The 26,671-nt window shown below is 42.3% G+C and overlaps 1 protein-coding gene across 1 annotated transcript; it reads left to right on the top strand.

The window, feature by feature from the left end:
- The first annotated feature begins 974 nt into the window (after positions 1–974).
- Positions 975–26,131, top strand: cmtm6 (CKLF-like MARVEL transmembrane domain containing 6). Its single transcript, XM_034173720.1, has 5 exons — positions 975–1,113; positions 7,569–7,692; positions 24,782–24,958; positions 25,362–25,457; positions 25,698–26,131. Exons 2-5 carry the CDS (start codon positions 7,576–7,578, stop codon positions 25,863–25,865), a joined length of 558 nt encoding a protein of 185 aa, XP_034029611.1. The 5' UTR covers positions 975–1,113; positions 7,569–7,575; the 3' UTR covers positions 25,866–26,131.
- The last annotated feature ends 540 nt before the right edge of the window (positions 26,132–26,671 follow it).

The following is a 26,671-nucleotide window of genomic DNA, read 5'->3' as shown; positions in this document are numbered from 1 at the left end:
TCAGCTGCAAATCTTGAATTATCCGCAAACCGTTAATTGCAAAATGTGAATACTGAAAAAATATCTCCCAAATGTGAATATCATTCATAATATGTGTGGTTTAAGAAGTTCATGGATTTCAGTTTACACATCGATTACTGCAGGAAATCTTGGTCACAAACCCTATCACCATAAAAAATTATTATTATTATAAATTTTTTTTTCTTTTTTTTTTGGCTGGGTGGTGGTGTGGGGGGGGGGGGGGGGGGGGGGGGGGTTACTATAGCCGGTGAGGTGGGGGGATGAGGCCCAAGCAGCTCTCTCTTCTGGTGTGACGCACCCGGCCCTGCTCGGTGTGTCCCACTCTGAAGACAGTGTCAGGAGAGGACTTTGACTGGGACTGTCCACCTGTCAGACAGTAACGTAGGAGTCAAACTCACAGGACAGAAACCTCCCCCTCCGGTAAACAGTTCAATATTCTAACGAGAAATGTAGAAAAAAAAAAACACTAGTTTCTAACCTCAGGAAGGGAGACCACGAGCTACAACCTTATTTTTATCCATATGAGCCGTCCTCTGAGATGGACAAATAATAGTGACCTGAACGAGAAGGCAGCAGAGAAACAGAAGCGTAGGGACCGTCCACAAAGTGCAAAAACGAAAACAGACACCAGAAAAAGATTCAATAAATTCAGATGTGATGTCACCAAATTCACTGAACACATCAGGGGTCTCCTGCTGGTTATACTCCAGCACTCAGTGTGGAAAAAGGTGCAAAAATTGAATTTTAGTGATTTTTTTAAATCATAAAAATAATTAATAAAATGAGCAAAAAAAAAAAAATCTTTTTTTTTGCCTCACAGCACTAAGGTCACGGGATCGATTCCCACCTGTGGTCTTTCTATGTGGAGTTTGCATGTTGTTATGAGGCGACTTTGCGGGTAAAGCGTCCATTTTATTTTGTAATGAATCGTTTAACTGAACATCGAGGTTGTTTCGTCTAACTTGACGCAGCCTGAGATGCGAAGAAGAAGAAGAAAAAAAAAGCCTGAAGGCGGAAGTTGAAGTCAAACGTGCGCAAAGAGAAACAAAGCTGGAAAAGTTTCTTCTTCTCGAAGCGACAAACAGCTGGACGGTGAGTTTCACCTGCAAATCTAAAAATCACCTTTACTCTGGAAGCACTTCTTGTGCAGATTTTAGGTTAAGTTTAAGTAGCCTACAGCAAAAAGTTTTGTTTTGTAGTTAAATTTTTATATATTTTTATTGTCATGAAAATGGTCATTTGTACGTTTCTGAGTTGGTAAAACGTTCATTTTCAGTCCGGTAAATTTGGCTCCTCGCCTCACTTTTCGGTGAAATTCTTCTTGGTTTTGTTTCTAAATGGGTAAATTACACAAACGGGCCTTCGTGCCGCTTTAAGCACCGGGGAAGTTAGTTTTCCCTCTTTTTGATTAAACGTTTTTGTGCGGCGCTGCGTTCAGGGTGCTCGGAAATGACTTTATGACGTGAAACATCAATCAGCCACTTCTTAGAACTTTGAAAACATGAACGTGGTCACGTGTTGACTCGATGTTTCAGATAGTTTTTAAAATACTGATCGGACTCGAGACCACATCAGGATGAAACCAGGTTTGGGTCAGGAAGGAGCGCGTGTCATAAACGGAACGTGGATCAGATTTGAAAAAAACAAAACAAAAAAAACCTAGTAGTTTAATAAACAAGAAAAACAGACTTGGGAAGAAATTCATGATCCGCGATTCAGGAGATTATCACAAAGAAAAACAAATAATAAAAAACTATAATACTGGTCAAAAAAAGGTTTTCTTGGATGGTCTTTGAAAACTGATTCTGGGTCATTTTGAGGTGCTGAATCCAAATCTGAGCTCAGATTTCCTCCATCACATCACGTTTTTTTTTGCAGTCTGCATGTTCCATATTGATTGATTTCACAAAACATGAAACACGGGAGAGCGCCCAAACATCTGGAAAACAGACAACGTATCTACAAAATTCAAGAATATGGGATGAGAACGACGTTACTGTCCAGTTAGTTTAACCTTTGACCTGCTGCAGAATGGGTTAACCTCTGCTCAACAAATCATCATGTGAAGACTGTGGATTTATTCTGGAAAGATCCACAGTGTTCCAGCTCATTACAGTACAAGTAGAAAGGACCAAAATAACGAGGGAGAAAGGTGATTTTTCTAAAAGCTGTTGATAAGGCAGTCCCGGCGCTAGAAAAAAAATATTGAGGGGGCGATGAGTTTATCACAGGTGGCGGGGTCGCTCCCCTCCCCCCCCCTCCCAAAAAAAGTGCGCACTGGAGGGGACGTGCCTCTGAGCGTGCGTAATGAATTGGGTGCGCTCCTGGAAAGCTTGTGTATTTAGGCTGCACCGTTGTAAGAGACTGACTAAGAGTGAAGAGTGATGACAGTATTTTTTGAATTATTATTTGAACGTATAGACCCTCGGTCAAGTGATCTCCTGCATAACACACAGAGCCGGTGTTCTGTCGAGATGAGGTGCGCCAACTTTCGACACTGAGCTGTGACGTACCTTCGTGTTGTCCAATAGGAACGACGCGTCAGTCCAAAACACGGAAGACTCGTGGCAGAAACCACTGATCTGTACAAAATGGATCGGACCAATCCGATTGGTGCAGAAACCACTGATCTGTACAAAACATTAACGTGTGACAGGACTGCTCATTTATGGAGCAGTTTTCTGAAGAAAAATCCTTGGAAATGTTTTTTGTTGTTGTTTGTTACCTCAGAATTTCTGATTACTGTTTAAAAAATTTAGAACACTTGTAATTAAAATAGCTAAATAAATCAATAAATGGTTCTTTAGAAACCTTTCATCTGTAAATTAAAACCACCTGTTATTTCAGATTAGATAATTTTCTTGTTTAACACAAGGAACCTCAGACATTTATTTTTAGACAAATAAAATAACATGGAAACTTGTATATTCTGGTAGTCTGGTAGATTATTTATATCTCATTTAAACCAGAAAAACAAACACTAAATAAATACAAATGTTTATTATAAATGCAAAAGGAAATAATTTAACAATGACTGCAGTGTGATTGTAAAGTAGGATTTCTGTGACATAAACCTCATGATGAATTTTTTTAATAGTCATTTCAACTTGTAATTTCATCAAAATATGTAATTGCCTTTTAATGTTGTTATCAGTCATTTCTAAAATATGAATTTGAGCACAATAAGTGGAGAGCTTCTACTTGTGCAAATGTCTTTTGACTTTGATTCGTGGACATTTTTAATGATCCGTTCATTTATTGTTAAAATATAAAATGAAACAGCTTTTTTAAAAATAATAAAATAGTTGCTGTTGAAAGAGCCTTTTATTTAGAAGCAGGTGATGTTCTGCTGGATTCTCTGGACCAGATGAAGGTCTCTTCTGCAGCTTTAAACTCTGGTGGTGTTGCTGAAGAGCAGAGATGTTTTCTTTCGACTGGACTTCGCGGTGTTCAGCTCATCAGTGGAAGTTTGGTTGTCTGCACAGCAAATGTTCCTGATTGGGACAAATAAAAATATTTCTTTAAATATAAAGAAACACTAAACAGTTTATATATAAAAAAGGCAAAAAAAAAACGATGGAAAAAAAAAACGCCCGAAAAAATAAGTTATTTAAAGTTGAGCTTTTGTGGTGTCTGAAAAAAGCTGTAGCTTTATTTGGTAAAAATAAAAGACTGAACCATTTACGAATTAAAGTGTTCACTCAGATCAACTGTGCTAAAAGGCTAAGCTAACGTTAGCCCATCATTAAACCTTCACAGTTTATTAAACGTCACATTTTATTTTTACATTATTCTCACCTCAGTAAAGCTGCAGAACTAAACTCCGTTGGGCAAACTGGGACTTCACATACGAGGTCTATTAGAAAAGTATCCGACCTTATTATTTTTTTCAAAAACCATATGGATTTGAATCACGTGTGATTACATCAGACATGCTTGAACCCTCGTGGGCATGCGAGAGTTTTTTCACACCTGTCGGTTACGTCATTCGCCTGTGGGCAGTCTTTGAGTGAGGAGTCGTCCACCCGCTCGTCGATTTTTTTCATTGTTTAGGAATGGCTCAGAGACTGTTGCTTTGTTTGATAAAAATTTTTTCAAAACTGTAAGGCACAACTGAGTGGACACCATTCAATAAATTCAGCTGGTTTTCGGTAAAAATTTTAACGGCTGATGAGAGATTTTGGTCTGGTAGTGTCGCTTTAAGGACGGTCCATGGCGCCTGACGGCGATCTGCGCTTTGAGGCGGCAGCGCCTCGCCGTTTCAAGTTGAAAACTTCCACATTTCAGGCTCTGTTGATGCAGTAAGTCGTCAGAGAACAGAGAACTTTCAGAAGAAGTCGGCATGAGGAGTTTATTCGGACATTCCATTGTTAACGGTCATTTTGTAATGAAAGAACGTGCGGGCAGAGTCGCATGTCGGGCTGGACCCGACCGCGGGGGGTCGCGGCAGGAAAAACACCTCCGTTGGAAATCTTAACGGGCAAGTTGGAACATGCCCAAGCTGTTAAACAATTTCTCAGTTACTCACTTGTTGAAAGCCATTAAAAGCCGCCTGAATTCTACAAATGGTTTTCAACACGGAGGTGTTTTTCCTGTCGCGGCGCACACAGATTTGCCGAGTCGTCACGGAAACGACTCGGCGAATTTGCGCGTACGTCTTTCATTAAAAAAATGTCCTTAAACAGTGGAATGTCCGCATAAATTCCTCATGCCGGCCTCTTCTGAATCTTCTCTGTTCTCTCACGATGTCCTGGTTAATTAAGCCTTAAATTAGGATGTTTTCAGCTCGAAACAGGCCGACGACAGCGCCTGGAAGCGCTGCAGGACGTCCCGCTCCGTGGGAAGTCCTTACACCGACAGAAACACCCCATAATCTCTCATCAGCCATTAAACTTTTCACAGAAAACCAGCTTAATTTCTCGAATAGTGTCCACTCGGATATTCCTCACAGGTCCAGAAAAAATTTTGATAAAGCAACGCGCGCCGTCTTGAGCAGCGTGTGAAACAAAGGAATTCAGCCGAGAGGGCGGGACCACATCTCACTCAAGGCCTGCCCACAGGGAAATGACGTCACCGACACGCGTGAAAACTCACGCATGCGCACGAGGGTTCAAGCATGATTGGTGTAATCGCATGTCATTCAAATCCATATAGTTAAAAAAAATAATAAAAGGGTCGGTTTATTATCTAAGAGACCTCGTATATCCAAAAAGTGGGAGATTTCGGACTGAGTGGGTTTGCTCCATCACCCCGGCGGCCTGGATCGCTTTGCCCAGTGATGATGCCTGAAGGCCGGCTTCTCCGTGCGGGTCGGACCGCTGTCGCGGTTCGATCGATATCCCACCAAGTCGTAAGTCCTCCCTCGGTTGGCGTCACTCCAAAAAGTAGCTGAAAAAAGCTTCTCCCAGCAGGGTGATGGGAGAATCGTTCTACTGCTGTTTTTTAAAGGTTTTTTGTGGTTCAGGCGACCGAAGTTCAAGACGGCGATCGCTGAACTTTTTTCAGATTGTGGAAACAGCCAGAGTGTGTCGTAGCAATCTCTGCCCCCTTGCTGCTTCCGAAGCGACGCGTCTGATGTCACGACGCGTTGGAAACGCACCACCCTCTGCCGCACTGACAAGCGCAACCCTCAACCTATCAAATCCCTTGAACACAGACACATGCCATATCCGTTTGTTTTAAAATTAATTACTTTAGTTAATTAATTTGGTTTATTTGTTAAATACGTGATATTATTGAATAACTAATATTTTGCTATATTTTCCAGTATTTCTTTTTCTTTCTTTTTTATTTTTTTGATAACTCTAACATCCGAGGTGGCGAGGTTGATGACGTGAGGGGGCGTCGCCACAAAACGCCCCCTCCTGCCGCCGGCTATGTGATAAGGTGCCTCATCATAGATTGCCGGTTGTCCATTCGGCTGCTCCCGTTTTGTGTTCAGGGTCGACACAGCGAATACAGCCAGATACGCATTGATATTTGGCACAGGTTTTACACCGGATGCCCTTCCTGACGCAACTCCAGTGTTACCTGGAGAAACTACACAGCTGCTGGTGTTCCAAAGAGGTCTCCCATCCAAATACTAATCAGGTCCCGCACTGCTTAGCTTCTGAGATCTGACGGGATCAGGCTTACACAGAGCAGACCGGCTGCTCTGGATAAATTAAAACCACGTAGCTTCCTGAAGAAACTCACAAAGTGGTTGCAGTTGTTGTTACTAAAGTGCAAACACAGAGCGGTTATTCATAGAACATTTACTGACTGGGTGAAGGTACTCACTGTCATCCCACAGGGGTCTGTACTGGGTCCCCTTCTATTTGTTCTGTTTGTGCTTTACATTCTTAAAACAGCAGCATGTGGCTCGTCTTTATCTCTCTTTGCCAAAAATTACATTTTTTAAAAACCTCTTGATAATGTTAATGATTGTGTCCAACACAACTTCAACAAAATCTCCAACTGGACTGAAAATGTGGGGGTTTTACCCCACATTTTGATTAGAAATGCAGACACAGTGGAAATACTCTCCAGAAGCTTTCAGGGGGAAACAACGTTCATATGATTACAGATGATAACTCAGTTTTAAACACACACACACACACACACAAAAAAACAAAACAAAAAAGTCAATACGGCTCAAAATATCTCAGAAGGATTTGAAGGACTTTTGATTATGTGGACAAAACAAATGTTAAGATGTTTATAAGAAGTCATGGAGGTGATGGTATGGTCTAGTGGTTAAGTGTTGGGCTTCAGACCAGAAGATCCTCGGTTCAAATCCCAGCCTGACCAGAAAATCACTGAGGGCCCTTGGGCAAGGTCCTTAATCCTCGAGTTCCTCCCAGTGTGTAGAGAGCGCCTTGCGTGGCAGCACCCGGATATCTGTGTGTGTGTGTGTGGGGGTGTGTGTGGGGGTGTGTGAATGTGGGGCGTCATTGTAAAGCACTTTGAACTGCTGATGCAGATGGAAAAGTGCGATATGAATGCAGTCCATTTACCATGCGTCAAGTTTAGATGCAGCGGTTCTGAAAACCAGCAGGAGGCCTTCAGGACGGGTTGACAGATGTCCGCACTCTGTGTGCTTCGCTCATTCTCTGTCGTGAGAGGTTTACATTGGGGAATGTGCTGACCAAGGAAGTGGCAGGAAGTGTGGACAAGGACAAAAACACGATCAATCGTAAGAACGCGCAGACGTAAACGGTGCCATTAATCCGGCTAAATATTCATATACAGTAATTATGTTTATGGATAGTAGAAGAGCACAAACCTGCCACAAGTGCGCTGTCCTGTTCATCTTCCCTACGTGATTTCTCACCTTTGACTTTTAAGCCCTGCCTTTGATCCTGACCGCTGACCTTTAATCCAGATTTTTCATTGCTGTTTATTATTTGAAGAAACAGATTTACACAGAACTTTTGAGAGTATTCAATCATTTTAGTCTGACATTTTCATTCCTGATATTTAATATTTGAGTGTTGGTGGCACTAAGCCCCGCCTCCTGGTTACTCAGTTGACACACTGCTCTGTGATGTTTATTTGTATATTTTTAGTTCCATCATGGCTGCCAATGACGTGTACACACCAACGACTGTGGCGGAGCCCAAATCATCCTGCTTCCTGATTCCAGGAGAACCTCTGGAGAAAATCAGGCTTCTGGTCAAACTTGCTGAAGTGGTGAGTTCAAGTCCCATTCCTGACCTCTGAAAATGTGGCATCGCTGTGGTTTGTGTCAAAACACAACAGATCAATTGACACACTTCAAGCTTTGAGTCACATTTAGAGGACGTTTTGGCCAAAATGTCAGTTTGTCATGATGGGTCTGTAAGTAGTTTCAATGATAAAATTTTCTCAGGAATATAAAAATAAAAGTCTTCATTACTTTTAATGCTACAGGTCATTTATTGATGCAAGGTTATAAACAAAATCCATTTGGGAAAATCATAGCAGTTATGTTTCAACAAGTATATTAAAGACTTTTTTCGCAGTATGTTGGTGAATATTGAACACGATGTTACTAGAAAACAGAAATAATGACCACAGCATCAAGATACAACAAAAGATCGGAACAATCAAATCTGAACTTATTCTGTTGACTTGACTGATTATTGGGTTTATTAAAGCAATAACAAGCAGGTTACTGTGTAACATTCACAAAGACAATAATTTTGTCATTTAAAAATACTTAAATCTTTCAATACAACACAGAATGAACTTGTTGCAGCTGATCAAAGTGGAAACACTGAGTTTGATTTTGGTGACTTAACCAGCAAAATTGAATGACAGTAAGTTTTTTTAACCCCCGCTGACCGAAGGCCAGGGAGATTATGTCGTGGCAATTTTCACCTGTTTGTCCGTCTTGTCGCAAAAACAGTAAACGTTCTCAAATCAGCTCTTCTCACATTTTTGCGAGGAAGTTCTTGAAACTTGGCTCAAGTCCTTGTAGGTTGGTGAATACCCATATTATTGTATCACTGAAGTTGGGCTCATTTTGGCAGAGTTGTGGTCTTTGATTCACAAATCTTGACTCCGTCAGTTTCATGTGTTGGTGTCTGCATTCTGAAATCAACTGTCAGATACCTTGAAATGCAGTACTTGTTCCAAAGCGTTTGCCAGGGGGGGATCTTGTGCTCTCAGGACGCTCATGTTTTTGTTGTTGTGTTTTTGTTTTGTTTTTTGTTTGTTTTTTACAATGCCATGTATTTTTATTTTTTTTTCCATGCTTTCAGAATATAAGGGGTTGAGTTAGTAAATATAATGTAATATCTTATCTTAGACTAGTAATTGTCCTGTGCAAGGGGTGTGGCCAAGTGGTTAGTGCACTTGGTTCCATTGAGGAAGGTTCCTGGTTCAAATCCCACCCTTGCCACATTTCTCCATGTAATGTGGAGTTGTGTCAGGAAGGGCATCCGGCATAAAAATTGTGCCAAATCAACATGCAGCTCCACTTTGGATCTGCTGTTGTATCCTGAGTGAAAACAAGGAAGCAGCCAAAGGGTCTCATTGTTGTCGTAGTAATATGTCTGTTAACCCCCAAAATGTGAGTCAGCTTCAAATCGTGAATTATCTGCAAACCATTAATTGCAAAACATGAATACTGAAAAATATCTCCCAAACATGAACGCGAGTCTCGCAAAACGTGAATATCATTCATAATATATATATATATATATATATATATATATATATATATATATATATACAACCATCACCGGCCTCGGAGGATGTTCATTCAGTTGTTTAATTTTGTAGAAAAAGAAGCAGATCACAGCCATGACACAAAACTAAAGTCATTTCAAATGGCAACTTTCTTGCTTTAAGAAACACTATAAGAAATGAGGAAAAAAAATTGTGGCAGTCAGTAACAGTTACTTTTTTAGACCAAGCAGAGGGAAAAAACTATGGACTCTCTCAATTCTGAGGAATAAATTATGGAATCACCCTGTAAATTTTCATCCCCAAAACTAACACCTGCATCAAATCAGATCTGCTCGTTAGTCTGCATCTAAAAAGGAGTGATCACACCTTGGAGAGCTGTTGCCCCAAGTGGACTGACATGAATCATGGCTCCAACACGAGAGATGTCAATTGAAACAAAGGAGAGGATTATCAAACTCTTAAAAGAGGGTAAATCATCACGCAATGTTGCAAAAGATGTTGGTTGTTCACAGTCAGCTGTGTCTAAACTCTGGACCAAATACAAACAACATGGGAAGGTTGTTAAAGGCAAACATACTGGTAGACCAAGGAAGACATCAAAGCGTCAAGACAGAAAACTTAAAGCAATATGTCTCAAAAATCGAAAATGCACAACAAAACAAATGAGGAACAAATGGGAGGAAACTAGAGTCAACGTCTGTGACAGAACTGTAAGAAACCACGTAAAGGTTATGGGATTTACATACAGAAAAGCTAAACGAAAGCCATCATTAACACCTAAACAGAAAAAAACAAGGTTACAATGGGCTAAGGAAAAGCAATCGTGGACTGTGGATGACTGGATGAAAGTCATATTCAGTGATGAGTCTCGAATCTGCATTGGGCAAGGTGATGATGCTGGAACTTTTATTTGGTGCCGTTCCAATGAGATTTATAAAGATGACTGCCTGAAGAGAACATGTAAATTTCCACAGTCATTGATGATATGTGGCTGCATGTCAGGTAAAGGCACTGGGGAGATGGCTGTCATTACATCAATAAATGCACAAGTTTACGTTGATATTTTGGACACTTTTCTTATCCCATCAATGGAAAGGATGTTTGGGGATGATATAATTTTTCAAGATGATTATGCATCTTGTCATAGAGCAAAAACTGTGAAAACATTCCTTGAAAAAACACACATAGGGTCAATGTCATGGTCTGCAAATTGTCGGGATCTTAATCCAATTGAAAATCTTTGGAAGTTGAAGAAAATGGTCCATGACAAGGCTCCAACCTGCAAAGCTGATCTGGCAACAGCAATCAGAGAAAGTTGGAGCCAGATTGATGAAGAGAAGTGTTTTTCTGTGGCGCCATGCAATGAGCAGCTGTGTGCCGACGCGCGAATCCGTCCGCACGTCTTTCATTACAAAATCTCCTTTAACAGTGGAATGTCCGGATAAACTGCTGAGAAAGAAACACTCAGTGCATTAGGGGAACCCCCCAGCAGTCTAAGTCTATAGCAGCATAACTAAGGGATGGTTCTGGGTCACCTGATCCAGCCCTAACTATAAGCTTTAGCAAAAAGGAAAGTTTTAAGCCTATTCTTAAAAGTAGAGAGGGTGTCTGTCTCCGTGATCTGAATTGGGAGCTGGTTCCACAGGAGAGGAGCCTGAAAGTTGAAGGCTCTGCCTCCCATTCTACTCTTACAAACCCTAGGAACTACAAGTAAGCCTGCAGTCTGAGAGCGAAGCGCTCTATAGGGGTGATATGGTACTATGGAGGTCCCTAAGATAAGATGGGACCTGATTATTCAAAACCTTATAAGTAAGAAGAAGATTTTTAAATTCTATTCTAGAATTAACAGGAAGCCAATGAAGAGAGGCCAATATGGGTGAGATATGCTCTCTCCTTCTAGTCCCTGTCAGTACTCTAGCTGCAGCATTTTGAATTAACTGAAGGCTTTTCAGGGAACTTTTAGGACAACCTGATAATAATGAATTACAATAGTCCAGCCTAGAGGAAATAAATGCATGAATTAGTTTTTCAGCATCACTCTGAGACAAGACCTTTCTAATTTTAGAGATATTGCGCAAATGCAAAAAAAGCAGTCCTACATATTTGTTTAATATGCGCATTGAATGACATATCCTGATCAAAAATGACTCCAAGATTTCCTCACAGTATTACTAGAGGTCAGGGTAATGCCATCCAGAGTAAGGATCTGGTTAGACACCATGTTTCTAAGATTTGTGGGGCCAAGTACAATAACTTCAGTTTTATCTGAGTTTAAAAGCAGGAAATTAGAGGTCATCCATGTCTTTATGTCTGAAAGACAATCCTTCCTCTGGCTTCATGGATAGATAAAGCTGGGTATCATCTGCGTAACAATGAAAATTTAAGCAGTGCTGTCAAATAATACTGCCTAAGGGAAACATGTATAAAGTGAATAAAATTGGTCCTAGCACAGAACCTTGTGGAACTCCATAATTAACCTTAGTCTGTGAAGAAGATTCCCCATTTACATGAACAAATTGTAATCTATTAGATAAATATGATTCAAACCTCCGCAGTGCAGTGCCTTTAATACCTATAGCATGCTCTAATCTCTGTAATAAAATTTTGTGGTCAACAGTATCAAAGCAGCACTGAGGTCTAAGAGAACAAGCACAGAGATGAGTCCACTGTCTGAGACCAGAAGAAGATCATTTGTAACCTTCACTAATGCTGTTTCTGTACTATGATGAATTCTAAAACCTGACTGAAACTCTTCAAATAGACCATTCCTCTGCAGATGATCAGTTAGCTGTTTTACAACTACCCTTTCAAGAATTTTTGAGAGAAAAAGAAGTTTGGAGATTGGCCTATAATTAGCTAAGATAGCTGGGTCAAGTGATGGCTTTTTAAGTAATGGTTTAATTACTGCCACCTTAAAAGCCTGTGGTACGTAGCCAACTAATAAAGATAGATTGATCATATTTAAGATCGAAGCATTAATTAATGGTAGGGCTTCCTTGAGCAGCCTGGTAGGAATGGGATCTAATAGACATGTTGATAGTTTGGAGGAAGTAACTAATGAAAATAACTCAGACAGAACAATCGGAGAGAAAGAGTCTAACCAAATACCGGCATCACTGAAAGCAGCCAAAGATAACGATATGTCTTTGGGATGGTTATGAGTAATTTTTTCCTCTAATAGTTAAAATTTTATTAGCAAAGAAAGTCATGAAGTCATTACTAGTTAAAGTTAAAGGAATACTCGGCTCAATAGAGCTCTGACTCTTTGTCAGCCTGGCTACAGTGCTGAAAAGAAACCTGGGGTTGTTCTTATTTTCTTCAATTAGTGATGAGTAGTAAGATGTCCTAGCTTTACGGAGGGCTTTTTTATAGAGCAACAGACTCTTTTTCCAGGCTAAGTGAAGATCTTCTAAATTAGTGAGACGCCATTTCCTCTCCAACGTACGGGTTATCTGCTTTAAGCTGCGAGTTTGTGAGTTATACCACGGAGTCAGGCACTTCTGATTTAAGGCTCTCTTTTTCAGAGGAGCTACAGCATCCAAAGTTGTCTTCAATGAGGATGTAAAACTATTGACAAGATACTCTATCTCACTCACAGAGTTTAGGTAGCTACTCTGCCCTGTGTTGGTATATGGCATTAGAGAACTTAAAGAAGGAATCATATCCTTAAACCTAGTTACAGCGCTTTCTGAAAGACTTCTAGTGTAATGAAACTTATTCCCCACTGCTGGGTAGTCCATCAGAGTAAATGTAAATGTTATTAAGAAATGATCAGACAGATGGGAGTTTTCAGGGAATACTGTTAAGTCTTCAATTTCCATACCATAAGTCAGAACAAGATCTAAGATATGATTAAAGTGGTGGGTGGACTCATTTACATTTTGAGCAAAGCCAATTGAGTCTAATAATAGATTAAATGCAGTGTTGAGGCTGTCATTCTCAGCATCTGTGTGGATGTTAAAATCGCCCACTATAATTATCTTATCTGAGCTAAGCACTGAGTCAGACAAAAGGTCCGAAAATTCACAGAGAAACTCACAGTAATGACCAGGTGGACGATAGATAACAACAAATAAAACTGGTTTTTGGGACTTCCAATTTGGATGGACAAGACTAAGAGTCAAGCTTTCAAATGAATTAAAGCTCTGTCTGGGTTTTGGATTAATTAATAAGATGGAATGGAAGATTGCTGCTAATCCTCCGCCTCGGCCCGTGCTACGAGCGTTCTGGCAGTTAGTGTGACTCGGGGTGTTGACTCATTTAAACTAACATTCATCCTGCTGTAACCAGGTTTCTGTAAGGCAGAATAAATCAATATGTTGATCAATTATTATATCATTTACTAACAGGGACTTAGAAGAGAGAGACCTAATGTTTAATAGACCACATTTAACTGTTTTAGTCTGTGGTGCAGTTGAAGGTGCTATATTATTTTTTCTTTTTGAATTTTTATACTTAAATAGATTTTTACTGCTTGTTGGTGGTCTGGGAGCAGGCACTGTATCTACAGGGATGGGTAATGAGGGGATGGCAGGGGGAGAGAAGCTGCAAAGAGGTGTGTAAGACTACAACTCTGCTTCCTGGTCCCAACCCTGGATAGTCACGGTTTGGAGGATTTAAGAAAATTGGCCAGATTTCTAGAAATGAGAGCTGCTCCATCCAAAGTGGGATGGATGCTGTCTCTCCTAACAAGACCAGGTTTTCCCCAGAAGCTTTGCCAATTATCTATGAAGCCCACCTCATTTTTTAGACACCACTCAGACAGCCAGCAATTCAAGGAGAACATGTGGCTAAACATGTCACTCCCACTTTCTTTTTGGACCAGTGCCTGTCCTCTTCTGCTTCCGACCTCTCACCTGTTCACCGGCTGTCACCACTGGGACAAATGCATCATTTACTGCCTTCACAGCCACCTTCAGAATTAAGTTGTGCCTAAATGTATACCATCCTCTACTCAGAGCAACATGACACGCTGACAAGGTATGGTGAAGAGTAGCATACTTTCCACACAGATGACAGTTCGCACTCTTGCCAGTACCCCATCTTCTCAGGTTCGCTGGTGATGGAAACGCATCATACGTCATCTGGAGTAGCTGCTTCAGACTCCCAAAACTTCTTCCCCAAATGTCCTTCCAAGTCACCTTTCTCTCCTCTACATCCTACGTCATCCATGCACCTTGCTGACCCTGCTGTGCTGCTCTCGACACCCTTTCAGCCTCTACCAAATGACGAGTCTCCTGCTCTCTGATCTTTCTTCGTTCCCCAGCTCCGACCTTTGACCAAAATCGTTGCCTTCTTATTACGCCAAGGCAAGCTCCCTTTTCATGCACCACTCCAACAATTTCATGTTGACGTGCTACGGCCTCAACTTCTTTCACCATACCACCAACATTCCGCTTCCGTCCAACTTGCAGGGCCGGTTGGTTATTACTTATCACTTGGTCATTGGAATCATTTAGCATTGACTGTAGTCTAACCTTCGCAACTTTATATTCTTCCACCACTGATGATAAGGGAAACTGGAGCTTCGTTCACCGACTGTAGAGTGCTACATTTGTCAGCATCTTAGGAACTCCTAGCCACTTTCGTACCATCTTACTGATCTTCCCTTCAATGCTCTCAACTCTTGTCAGCGCCACTTCATAAACTGTCAACGGCCACATCAACCTTGGTAGTAACCCAAACTGAACCATCCAGACCTTAAACTTCCCAGGTAGCTTCATCTTTGCAACTGCTCTCAGTCCATCTTCAGCTTGCTGCTGCACTTCCACCCCTCGATGTCGGTCTGTGATTGGAAAGGAGTACCAACGACATAGGCTCTTCACGCCATTTTCTTTCACTGACGGAATTTGTTCACCTTCAACCATGAAAACTTCGTCAACAACTTTCCCAGCCCGTAGCGTAAGATACCTGCTCTTCTTAGCTTTAAACACCATGCCTGACCATGTCACTAACTCTTGTAACCGCTCCACCAACTTCTTGGCTCTCCATTCCTCCGCTTCTAGAACTATCAGGTCGTCCATAAAGGCCTTTAGCTGGTACTTATCACCACCACAGCTTCTTATAATCACTTCCATCACTAAAATGAACAAGACAGGTGATATTGCACATCCCATTGCGATACCTTTCTCCAGTCGCATGAATTTAGTCGTGAACTCCTCCATCGTAAACCAAAACTTAAATTTACCGAAGTACTTCTCAACTGCCTGCTGCAACTTTCCTGGGACGTGGAAGAAATCCAAAGCGAACCGAATCATTCTATGTGGGACAGAACCATAGGCGTTGGCCAAATCCAACCATATCACATGGAGCTCCTTCTTTACATTCTTTTCTTGCATTATCCTATTCCAGATCATAGACACATGCTCAAGGCAACCTGGAAAACCAGGAATACCCGCTTTCTGCTGGTATTGATAAGGCTATTAGCCAGCAGAAATTGGGTTAGTCTCTTTGCAAGCACCGTGAAGAAGATCTTGCCCTCAACATTTAACAAAGATATTGGTCTGAATTGACCAAGAGACACAGTGTCCTCCTTTGGTATGTAAATTCCATCAGCAATGCACCAACTGTTGGGTATCTCACCAGACTCCCAAACACTCGCAAGCAATTTCCAGAGACACTTTGTCAGCTCCAGACAGTTCTTGTACACTGCATACGTGATCCCATTTGGGCCTCCGGCTGCCTTTGCTCTGGCTTTCCTAACGACCAGCTGTACTTCACATAGCCGTATCCTACACAGGTCGAAAGGCACTTCAGGTTCTTGTGGTCTATTAAGGCCATCTATACTCTCTACTTGGATATTCCTGTTTGGATCAGCATAGGTCGTCATCAAGGCTTCCTCAAGCTGCTGTCTTGGTATCTTCAGGGTCCCACTTGTCTTCTCTGCGAAAACCTTTGTAAACTTGAAGGGGTCCTCTGTGAAGTCCTTTCAGGCCTTCCTAGATTCTCTACGCCTCACTGCTTTCCTCTCTGCCTTCGCCAAGTTGCTAATACCATTTCTTGCCAGCTTTACCAACTCATCGATTGCTACCACCTTTTCCCCACTTGCCTCTCTCTTTGCCCTCCGTAACCGCTGTACTTCTTTCCTTAACTCTTTGATTTTCCTCCTTCGCCTATTGATCTGATCCTTTTCTTCCATCTTCTTCTGCACCTTCCGCTTAATTACACCAAATCTTGATCTTCCATACTCGCACACCATCTTGGAGAAATTCTCCATTCTTCTCACAGGCTTTCCTCTAAGCATGCCAATGGCTGGAACTAGGTCCTCCTCCATGCTTTTCCAATCTGCCTTGTTCTGTGAACGCGGTCCTTTGCTTCATCCACTACAGCTTCTGTAAGGGCACTGTGGTTGAGCTCCAGGCCCTCATTAACCGCTGACTTATCAGTTTGCACTGAGCGTTGAATGTCTGTCACAATGCGACCGCACTTCATCTTTGTCTGGTGGATCTTCCGCCCTTTTTCGGATTTAAACACACGTCCACAACCTTGGCATTGTCGCTGGTTACTAGATTGTCCATTTGAAACATTTTCAGTATCGTTATCATGAAATTCCATTGTTGCACCATTTGTTGAACTCGTGAGCCACTGTTTTACATCTGCACTTGGTCTAGGCGGCTCTTCCTGACCGCAGATGAGCCGGAGGGTTACTTAATGGTCCGGGACTGCCGGACTTGGGCAGGCGTGACCCCCAAAAGGCAAATCGCCTTCCTACCATCACTACAAACGCCTAGCCAGGTCCTATTTGGCTGTCTAGACCTGTTATAACTGGACCGCCTGCAGCTGCTGCTTCTCTTCGCCACTCAAAGAGCAACAGGGCGGACAGCTCACGCCCTTTTCGGAACTCTGCCCGGTCGCCGCTCTCTTCACGGTTGGCACTGGTAACCAGCGGAAATAGAGAAAAGTATGCCAAAAAGTGCTATTTCCCAGGGCCTGGGTCGTCAGCTGAGCGCTATCACTCCTCGGGATTTCGACCCATTAAGCTCAGTATCCCTCATGATAGTGGGTCCGCAACAGACATATACATATATATATATATGTATGTATGTATATGTATATGTGTATGTGTATATGTACACTCAACAAAAATATAAACGCAACACTTTTGGTTTTGCTCCCATTTTGTATGAGATGAACTCAAAGATCTAAAACTTTTTCCACATACACAATATCACCATTACCCTCAAATATTGTTCACAAACCAGTCTAAAGCTGTGATAGTGAGCACTTCTCCTTTGCTGAGATAATCCATCCCACCTCACAGGTGTGCCATATCAAGATGCTGATTAGACACCATGATTAGTGCACAGGTGTGTCTTAGACTGTCCACAATAAAAGGCCACTCTGAAAGGTGCAGTTTTGTTTTATTGGGGGGGATACCAGTCAGTATCTGGTGTGACCACCATTTGCCTCATGCAGTGCAACACATCTCCTTCGCATAGAGTTGATCAGGTTGTCAATTGTGGCCTGTGGAATGTTGGTCCACTCCTCTTCAATGGCTGTGCGAAGTTGCTGGATATTGGCAGGAACTGGTACACGCTGTCGTATACGCTGGTCCAGAGCATCCCAAACATGCTCAATGGGTGACATGTCCGGTGAGTATGCCGGCCATGCAAGAACTGGGACATTTTCAGCTTCCAAGAATTGTGTACAGATCCTTGCAACATGGGGCCGTGCATTATCCTGCTGCAACATGAGGTGATGTTCTTGGATTGGCACAACAATGGGCCTTAAGATCTCGTCACGGTATCTCTGTGCATTCAAAATGCCATCAATGAAATGCACCTGTGTTCTTCGTCCATAACAGATGCCTGCCCATACCATAACCCCACCGCCACCATGGGCCACTCGATCCACAACATTGACATCAGAAAACCGCTCACCCACACGACGCCACACACGCTGTCTGCCATCTGCCCTGGACAGTGTGAACTGGGATTCATCCGTGAAGAGAACACCTCTCCAACGTGCCAAGCACCAGCGAATGTGAGCATTTGCCCACTCAAGTCACTTACGACGACAAACTGGAGTCAGGTCGAGACCCCGATGAGGACGACGAGCATGCAGATGAGCTTTCCTGAGATGGTTTCTGACAGTTTGTGCAGAAATTCTTTGGTTATGCAAACCGATTGTTTCAGCAGCTGTCCGAGTGGCTGGTCTCAGACGATCTTGGAGGTGAACATGCTGGATGTGGAGGTCCTGGGCTGGTGTGGTTACACGTGGTCTGCGGTTGTGAGCCTGGTTGGATGTACTGCCAAATTCTCTGAAACGCCTTTGGAGACAGCTTATGGTAGAGAAATAAACATTCAATACACGAGCAACAGCTCTGGTTGACATTCCTGCTGTCAGCATGCCAATTGCACGCTCCCTCAAATCTTGCGACATCTGTGGCATTGTGCTGTGTGATAAAACTGCACCTTTCAGAGTGGCCTTTTATTGTGGGCAGTCTAAGGCACACCTGTGCACTAATCATGGTGTCTAATCAGCATCTTGATATGGCACACCTGTGAGGTGGGATGGATTATCTCAGCAAAGGAGAAGTGCTCACTATCACAGATTTAGACTGGTTTGTGAACAATATTTGAGGGAAATGGTGATATTGTGTATGTGGAAAAAGTTTTAGATCTTTGAGTTCATCTCATACAAAATGGGAGCAAAACCAAAAGTGTTGCGATTACATTTTTGTTGAGTGTATATATGTGTATGTGTATATGTATAATCCAATGAAGAGAGGCCAATATGGGTGAAATATGCTCTCTCCTTCTAGTCCCCATCAGTACTCTAGCTGCAGTATTTTGAATTAACTGAAGGCTTTTCAGGGAACTTTTAGGACAACCTGATAATAATGAATTACAATAGTCCAGCCTAGAGGAAATAAATGCATGAATTAGTTTTTCAGCATCACTCTCAGACAAGACCTTTCTAATTTTAGAGATATTGCGCAAATGCAAAAAAGCAGTCCTACATATTTGCTTAATATGCGCATTGAAGGACATATCCTGATCAAAAATGACTCCAAGATTTCTCACAGTATTACTAGAGGTCAGGGTAATGCCATCCAGAGTAAGGATCTGGTTAGACACCATGTTTCTAAGATTTGTGGGGCCAAGTACAATAACTTCAGTTTTATCTGAATTTAAAAGCAGGAAATTATAGGTCATCCATGTCTTTGTGTCTGTAAGACATTCCTGCAGTTTAACTAATTGGTGTGTGTCCTCTGGCTTCATGGATAGATAAAGCTGGGTATCATCTGCGTAACAATGAAAATTTAAGCAATGCTTTCTAATAGTACTGCCTAAGGGAAGCATGTATAAAGTGAATAAAATTGGTCCTAGCACAGAACCTTGTGGAACTCCATAATTAACCTTAGTCTGTGAAGAAGATTCCCCATTTACATGAACAAATTGTAATGTATTGGATAAATATGATTCAAACCACCGCAGCGCAGTGCCTTTAATACCTATGGCATGCTCTAATCTCTGTAATAAAATTTTATGGTCAACAGTATCAAAAGCAGCAGTGAGGTCTAACAGAACAAGCACAGAGATGAGTCCACTGTCTGAGGCCATAAGAAGATCATTTGTAACCTTCACTAATGCTGTTTCTGTACTATGATGAATTCTGAAACCTGACTGAAACTCTTCAAATAGACCATTCCTCTGCAGATGATCAGTTAGCTGTTTTACAACTACCCTTTAAAGAATTTTTTTGATTTGATTTAGCAGTCGCACACGTGCGGTGACACGATGTCAGGATCTTTTCTAATGTTTATAAAAGTCATGAATCTTTAAAGCCATTTAAATAATTTTAAACTGTTGAGGTGGCTGATTTTATTCTGAAAATATGAAGCCAGAAATGTGGAGAAGCTAATGCTAATGCTACAAAAACAAAACTTCCTGAACCGTGGTTTCCAAAAACTAACATTGCCATTTTTATCAGGAATAAATATCAGAGACTCCAGGGACTGTCGAGACATTGTTTAAGCACGACACAGACACACGCCACTCTCAAAACGGCCGCCCGCGGCGCATTCACCACTTAGCTTAAATGTTGGATTTCAGTGAGAGCGTGTAGCGCTGTGGGTCACATGTTCCAGGTCACGTGGACTTGACTAATCTTAGTGCACACACAGTATAAATTAAACATTATGTCCACAGCAGGGGTCACCTGCCACGCTCCCAGGGGTCACTCTGTGTGTTTTCCTGCTGCAACCAGCTGATTGGTCAAATCTGGTGTTTTCCAGCTCTTGATTGGCTGAGCAGGGAAAGTTTGAAAACATGGAGACCAGGTGACCTCTGGGAACTTATTTTTTTCAAACTTTCACTCTTTTGTTTGCTTTTAATGAACTTTCATCGTGATGTCTGTTATGGTCAGAAATTTTATCCTGAACTTTGACCTTACCCTCAAATCACTCCGGCTGCCGTGAACCCATCATGGAGTTTGTGCTGCAGTGAGAACTATCACTCAGCTTTAGTTCTGTCCAGATGTGCTGAGGTTTAAACTCTGACCTCTTCTCAGGTGACAGTGGGGATCTGCTGCCTTTACCGTTAGCTCCGCCCCCGATCGACTCGTCAACCTCGTGTTCCACACATTAAACATTATGTTTTTCCTGAACATGAACATTTCCAGCAGTTATTCCGTTAGCACGTGGCAGTGGAACTACGCTAACTCAAACCAGCTAGCTCTGCTCATTAGCATAGAGCTAACTCGAAACAAGCCCGTTGAGGGGGGAGTTCACTTTCACATGTTATCCTGTTTCTTTGTTTGTCATATATTCATGTTTTGTTTGAATGATCCAGTATTTGGAGTTGTGCCCGCCCCTTCGGTGGGGTGGGCGGGGTTACTGTGTAGTTTCTGAGTGCTGTTCTGGTTTAACCATCATTATGTTGTGTATCTGCATGATGATTGGCTCAACACTGACGCCACAGCCACTGCCGCTCGACCTGCAGTGAGTCGCGGCGTCGCCAGACTAAACCCGCTTTGAGGCCGGTTTTAGGATTGATAACCGGTCCAGTCGCACTCGGACCCGTTAACTGGTTTATAGTATGGAATAAATGCAAAATGTTTGGAGGTGGTTTGTTTATTTGTTCTCGTGGTCAGACAGTTTGTTCTGCCGCCCGCCCTCCTTACGACCCGGCTTTCCTCATCCATCAGGAAGCTGTGGACCGGGAAGTGAAAGCGCTGCAGATTGCTGTCGTTAGCAGATATCAGCACCGCTGTGCTGCTGTCGCAACAGTTTACACAAGCAGGAGGTGAGGGCTGCATCCGGCCTCACCCACCGCCTGCTGCACCGCCACACTCGGCCTTCAGCAGAAAGAGGATCTACAGGAGGAGGAGGGAGAGTCTGTCTGCAGCCGGTGCTCAAAAATCCAACACGAGTCCACCTGCTTTCAGGATTTCCACTCTGTGCAGGTTCCCTGAGCTCCAAACGTTTCCTCTAAACCCTCAGAATATCTGACACGAGGTCAGAGGTCACTGTGGTTCTGTGCTCCTTCAGGATTTGGATCAGGCCCCCCCCCTTTAAAGTGGATTTTCTGGGTTACTAAAAGTTAAAGTGTTAGTCTGAAATTTACAACTTGTTCCTGTTCATTTTTCAGCAGACCTGGTTTAAAAATGATGTCATCAGAATTTCAAATTAAAATAAAAAAAGAACTTCCCCTCATCGACACTAGATTTATTTATTGATGTCACACTGATTCTTTTAGAGCCGTTGTCATGGTGACAGAAGTTGCAGTTGGCAGTTTTAGACTTTTTGTTTAATACTTTCTTTAGCTGTGGACATGTTTAGTGACACTTTTGGACTCGACAGTCTTTGTGGTGGTTGTGTCACTTGCTGTGGTTACAATGGTAATGGCCGGACATCCTAAAGTTGGCAGAGGTGACCTGAAGGTTATAAGGTTGGACACCCGTCCAGAACTGTGACATGTTCTGGATCCTACGGTTATAAAGTCCCAAAATTTAAAAATAAATACCAAGCAGGGGACAAAAACTGGCACATTTGTTTAAATTGTTACAATAACGTGGTTTGAAATGATTCCTGGGATTCAGACTCTCCACCAAAGTCGATGCTTTGCTTTGTTGGTAACAAAAGAAGATTCCGTGTTCTGCTGACATCATGATTTATTTTAGTTCTGTGGTCGAAGGAAACATGACTGCTTTTTATATGATGGCGTCTGAGATGCCAAAGACTGTTTCGGTCTGAATAATCTGACAATAAATCTGATGCCGTAATGGGAAAATAGTCTGGGATTTGGTTTACCACAGACGCAGAGCGAGGAGCCGTGCTACCGCAGGTCTAATTTAAAAAAAAAAAAAGAAATTAGATCACTTGAGTCAAACAAAATCCAAAAACAAAAGAAAAAAAAATCACATTTTATTAATAATCCTTTATCAGACAAAATAATGATCTTTGTCTTGAGAATTTTCAGTTTAATTTTTTTCTACTTTCTATACCAGACATTTAAACAGACTGTATTTTTACAGCACATCCATAAAGTGCTGCACCTTTTCCACATTTTCTTATGTTACAGCCTTATTCCAAAGTGGATGAAATTCATTTTTTTTTACCTCAAATTTCTGCACACAATACCCCACAATGACAGTGTGAAAAAAGGTTTGTTTGCTTGTTTTAGTTAGATTTTTGCAAATTCATTAAAAAAAAAAAAAAAAAAGTCACATGTCCATAAATATTCACAGCCTTTGACATGAAGCTCAAAATTGAGCTCAGGTGCCTCCTGTTTCCACTGATCATCCTAGAGATGTTTCTACAGCTTAATTGGAGTTCACTTGGGGTCAATTCAGTTGATTGGACATGATTTGGAAAGACACACACCTGTCTACATATAAGGTCCCACGGTTGACAGTTGGAGCACAAACCAAGCATGAAGTCAAAGGAATCGTCTGTAGACCTCAGAGACAGGATTGTCTCCAGGCATAAATCTGGGGAAGGAAACAGAAACATTTCTACTCCTTTGAAGGTCCCAATGAGCACAGTGGCCTCCATCATCTGTAAATGGAAGAAGTTCAGATCCCCCAGGACTCTTCCTCGAGCTGGCCACCTGTCTAAACTGAGCGATCAGGGGAGAAGGACCTTAGTCAGGGAGGTGACCAAGAACCCAATGGTCAATCTGTTAGTGCTCCAGCATTCCTCTGTGGAGAGACGAGAAACTTCCAGTAGGACAAAAAGGCACCTGAAGGATTCTCAGACCATGAGAAACAAAACTCTCTGAGATAAAGATTGAACTCTTTGGCGTCATGTTTGGAGGAAACCAGGCACCATCCCTACAGTGAAGCATGGTGGTGGCAGCATCATGCTGTGGGGATGTTTTTCAGCATCAGGAACTGGGAGACTAGTCAGGATTGAGGGAAAGATGAATGCAGCAATGTACAGAGACATCCTGGCTTAAAACCTGCTCCAGAGCGCTCTTGACCTCAGACTGGATGACAGTTCATCTTTCAGCAGGACAATGACCCTAAACACACAGCCAAGATATCAAAGGAGTGGCTTCAGGACAACTCTGTGAATGTCCTTGAGTGGCCCAGCCAGAGCCCAGACCTGAATCTGACTGAACATCTCTGGAGAGATCTGAAAATGGCTGTACACCGACGCTCCACATCCAACCTGATGGAGCTTGAGAGATGCTGCAAAGAGGAATGGACCAAACTGCCCAAAGATAGGTGGACCAAGCTTGTGGCATCATATTCAAGAAGACTTGAGGCTGAAATTGCTGCCAAAGGAGCAGTATTTAACAAAGACTGTGAATACCTATGGACATGTGGTTTCTTAGTTTTTATTTTTAATAAATTTGCTAAATCTAAAAAAAAAAAGACTTTTTCCTCTACATCATTATGAGTTTTTGAACAGACTGATGTACATACGAGGTCTGTTAGAAAAGTATCCGACCTTTTCTTTTTTATGAGCGGTACCGGAGCAGCAGGTGTTTTTCGGTGTCGGCGATGCATGAGCATGTCCAGCCTGCAGCAGTCAGTTGTACGAGTGTTTACTTGCCTCAAAAAGTTACAGCTAGTTAACAGACTGAAGCTGTGGAGTGTGTGTTGCTGACGTTTGGAAATAAAGTCCAAGTTCAAGTGAGAAGCTGCGTTGTGCATGCAAGTCTGTCGGCCTCCATAGTATGTGGTGAGTGCCGTAATCCGTACTGCCTACGTACAGATTTGGTTAATTCAATAGTAATTGAATGAAAATGTGCCGCTTTGAATCCGTACTGAGGCAGTACTCACAACGTGCGTCATCTGTACTGCTGGTGAATCCGCAGTCTGACCGCAGCAAAAGTTCTGCATGCACTAAAACCTCTGCGGCGTGTCTGCGTGCTCCTAAATTCATACTGAGGCAGTACTTACGACGTACGGATCTCCAAATTTAGCCCACGTTTTTGCAAGTATACTGCATGCACGTGCAAGTATGGTGGGTTGTGACCACGGCTTAACCTAGTTTAAAGCAAAGGTTAAATCTGAAATCATGACTTGTGCTGACTGTGCTAACAGCTTGAGAGTTTTAATCTGATGGTCATGTACTTTTTTCCTGGCTTTACGAAGAGCGGCCTGTGCTTTTATTCTGGTGAGGTTGACCTGCTGCTTCCTGTTTGTCCCACAGCTGCTGTCCTTTGTGGCCTTCATCGTGGAGGAGGTGGTGAACAGCTGCATCAGCTGCACCTCGCTGTACTTCTTCGAGTTCATCAGCTGCACGGCGTTCCTTTTCACGCTGCTACTCCTCGTCCTCCTCTACACCACGCTGCACCGTCGCCTTGGCGTCCCCTGCTGGCCCACTGTGGTACTGTCTGCACTCAGAAACGCACCAAGAGCTCAAAGCGCACGCACATACATCAGCAGTCAGCAGCATTTGTTCCACTCAGTGTCACGACGACGAACGCATCAACGATGTTTAAGACCAGTTTTAGGAAAAATGTATTAAGTGCTTTTATTGTGACACACAAACAGGAAGAGTTGAGTTCCTGTGGCTGACTTTGTGACAGGTTAAAGGAAACAGTTATCTCATTAGTTTCCTGTCTTTCAGTGAGAACGTCAGCGATGGTTTTTGTGCATCATGTTTCAGATTTAAAAATGCTGCCACCGATTCTTCACATTTTATTTTGAAAGTCTGAACATTTTTCTCTTTTCCTGTTTTGCAAGAGGAACATATTTTGTTTTAATCTTTTTGTTGTTGTTGTTTTTAGGACTTTGTCTACACCGCCATCATTGGCGTTCTCTTCTTCATCGCCTCTATCACATTTGCAGCAAACAGTCACTCAACACTGGAGCAGATCGCCGTGGTAACAGTCACCTTTATTTCCTGTCCTTCTCCCTCACTTCTACTCTGACCTTGTGTCCTTTCCTATCTCCTTCACTCTCCTTTTTCCTTCTTTGCATGTTTATTTTCATACCTCCTCCTTTCCTTTCCTTTCCTTTCCTTTCCTCCACCTTTTCTTTCCTCTCTTATATGCTTCCTTCCCAGCCCCCTCCTTTCCTTCACTGCATCCTTGCTGAGATTGTATTTCTTCTTCGCCCCCCAGGCGTTTGGTTTCATGGCATCTTTGGCATTTGCTGTGGATCTCGGATTGTTCTGGAAACACAGTGGCGTTCCCTTTCTGCAGAGCAAACAGGATCCCAGCAACGCCACACCAGCAGGAGGTGCTGCAGAGACAGAGAAACTCAACACACCAGTGAATGGAGCAGAATAAGTAATTTTCCTGTGTGAACGCACGCCTTCGCATTCTCCACACTATACTTATAACATGTGACAGGGGGCGGAGCTACACTGCCCCCCTCCCCCGCCAACCTGGGCAGTGGTCCAAGGTCACAAGGTCAAATTTTAATGCTGTAAGACAAGACTTATTTTTAACCAGCTGAGGGCGCTGTGCTGCAATTATAAAGAGCATTTCATAATTGTAATTCAGCTGTTCCCCAGCGTGTGGCGCTCTGTTGCTGCTATCGTTTAAATTACAAATTCTGGACTTTTTTTTTCTCTCCTCCTTCTTTTTACATTGGTGTCTTATTTTAATAAACCCTGTATGGCTGTGTCCCCACTGACCAGGACATAATGTTCGTTCAACACTTTCAAAATAAAATGGCAGACCTTCAAAATAAAACTTGATATGTGGACTTAAATAAATTATTAAATACAGTGGTCCCTCGTTTATCGCCGGAGTTACGTTCTAAAAATAACCTGCTATAAGCGAAATCTGCCAAGTAGTCGGCATTATTTTTTACAATTATTATAGGTGTTTTAAGGCTGTAAAACCTGTTACTACACACTTTATACACTTTTCTCAAACAGGCATTAACATTTTCTCACCTTTCTCTCGTGTGTAAACACACTCAAAGTTCAAACCTTAGTAGAAAAAAAAAATAGAACGTTTTCCTATAAATAATTATGATGGCTTTTAGAAATAACGAATTTAATTTTAACAATCAACGTACGAGGTTGGACACATAAGAAATTATTAATAGTGACTCACCATTATTTCAGTTCCTCTGACCGCGCCTC

The sequence above is a fragment of the Thalassophryne amazonica genome, chromosome 7 (assembly GCF_902500255.1).
Source record: "Thalassophryne amazonica chromosome 7, fThaAma1.1, whole genome shotgun sequence".
Classification (NCBI taxonomy): domain Eukaryota; kingdom Metazoa; phylum Chordata; class Actinopteri; order Batrachoidiformes; family Batrachoididae; genus Thalassophryne; species Thalassophryne amazonica.
The sequence above is the reverse complement of the archived record's forward strand: the minus strand, read 5'-3'. Positions and strand labels throughout refer to the sequence as shown.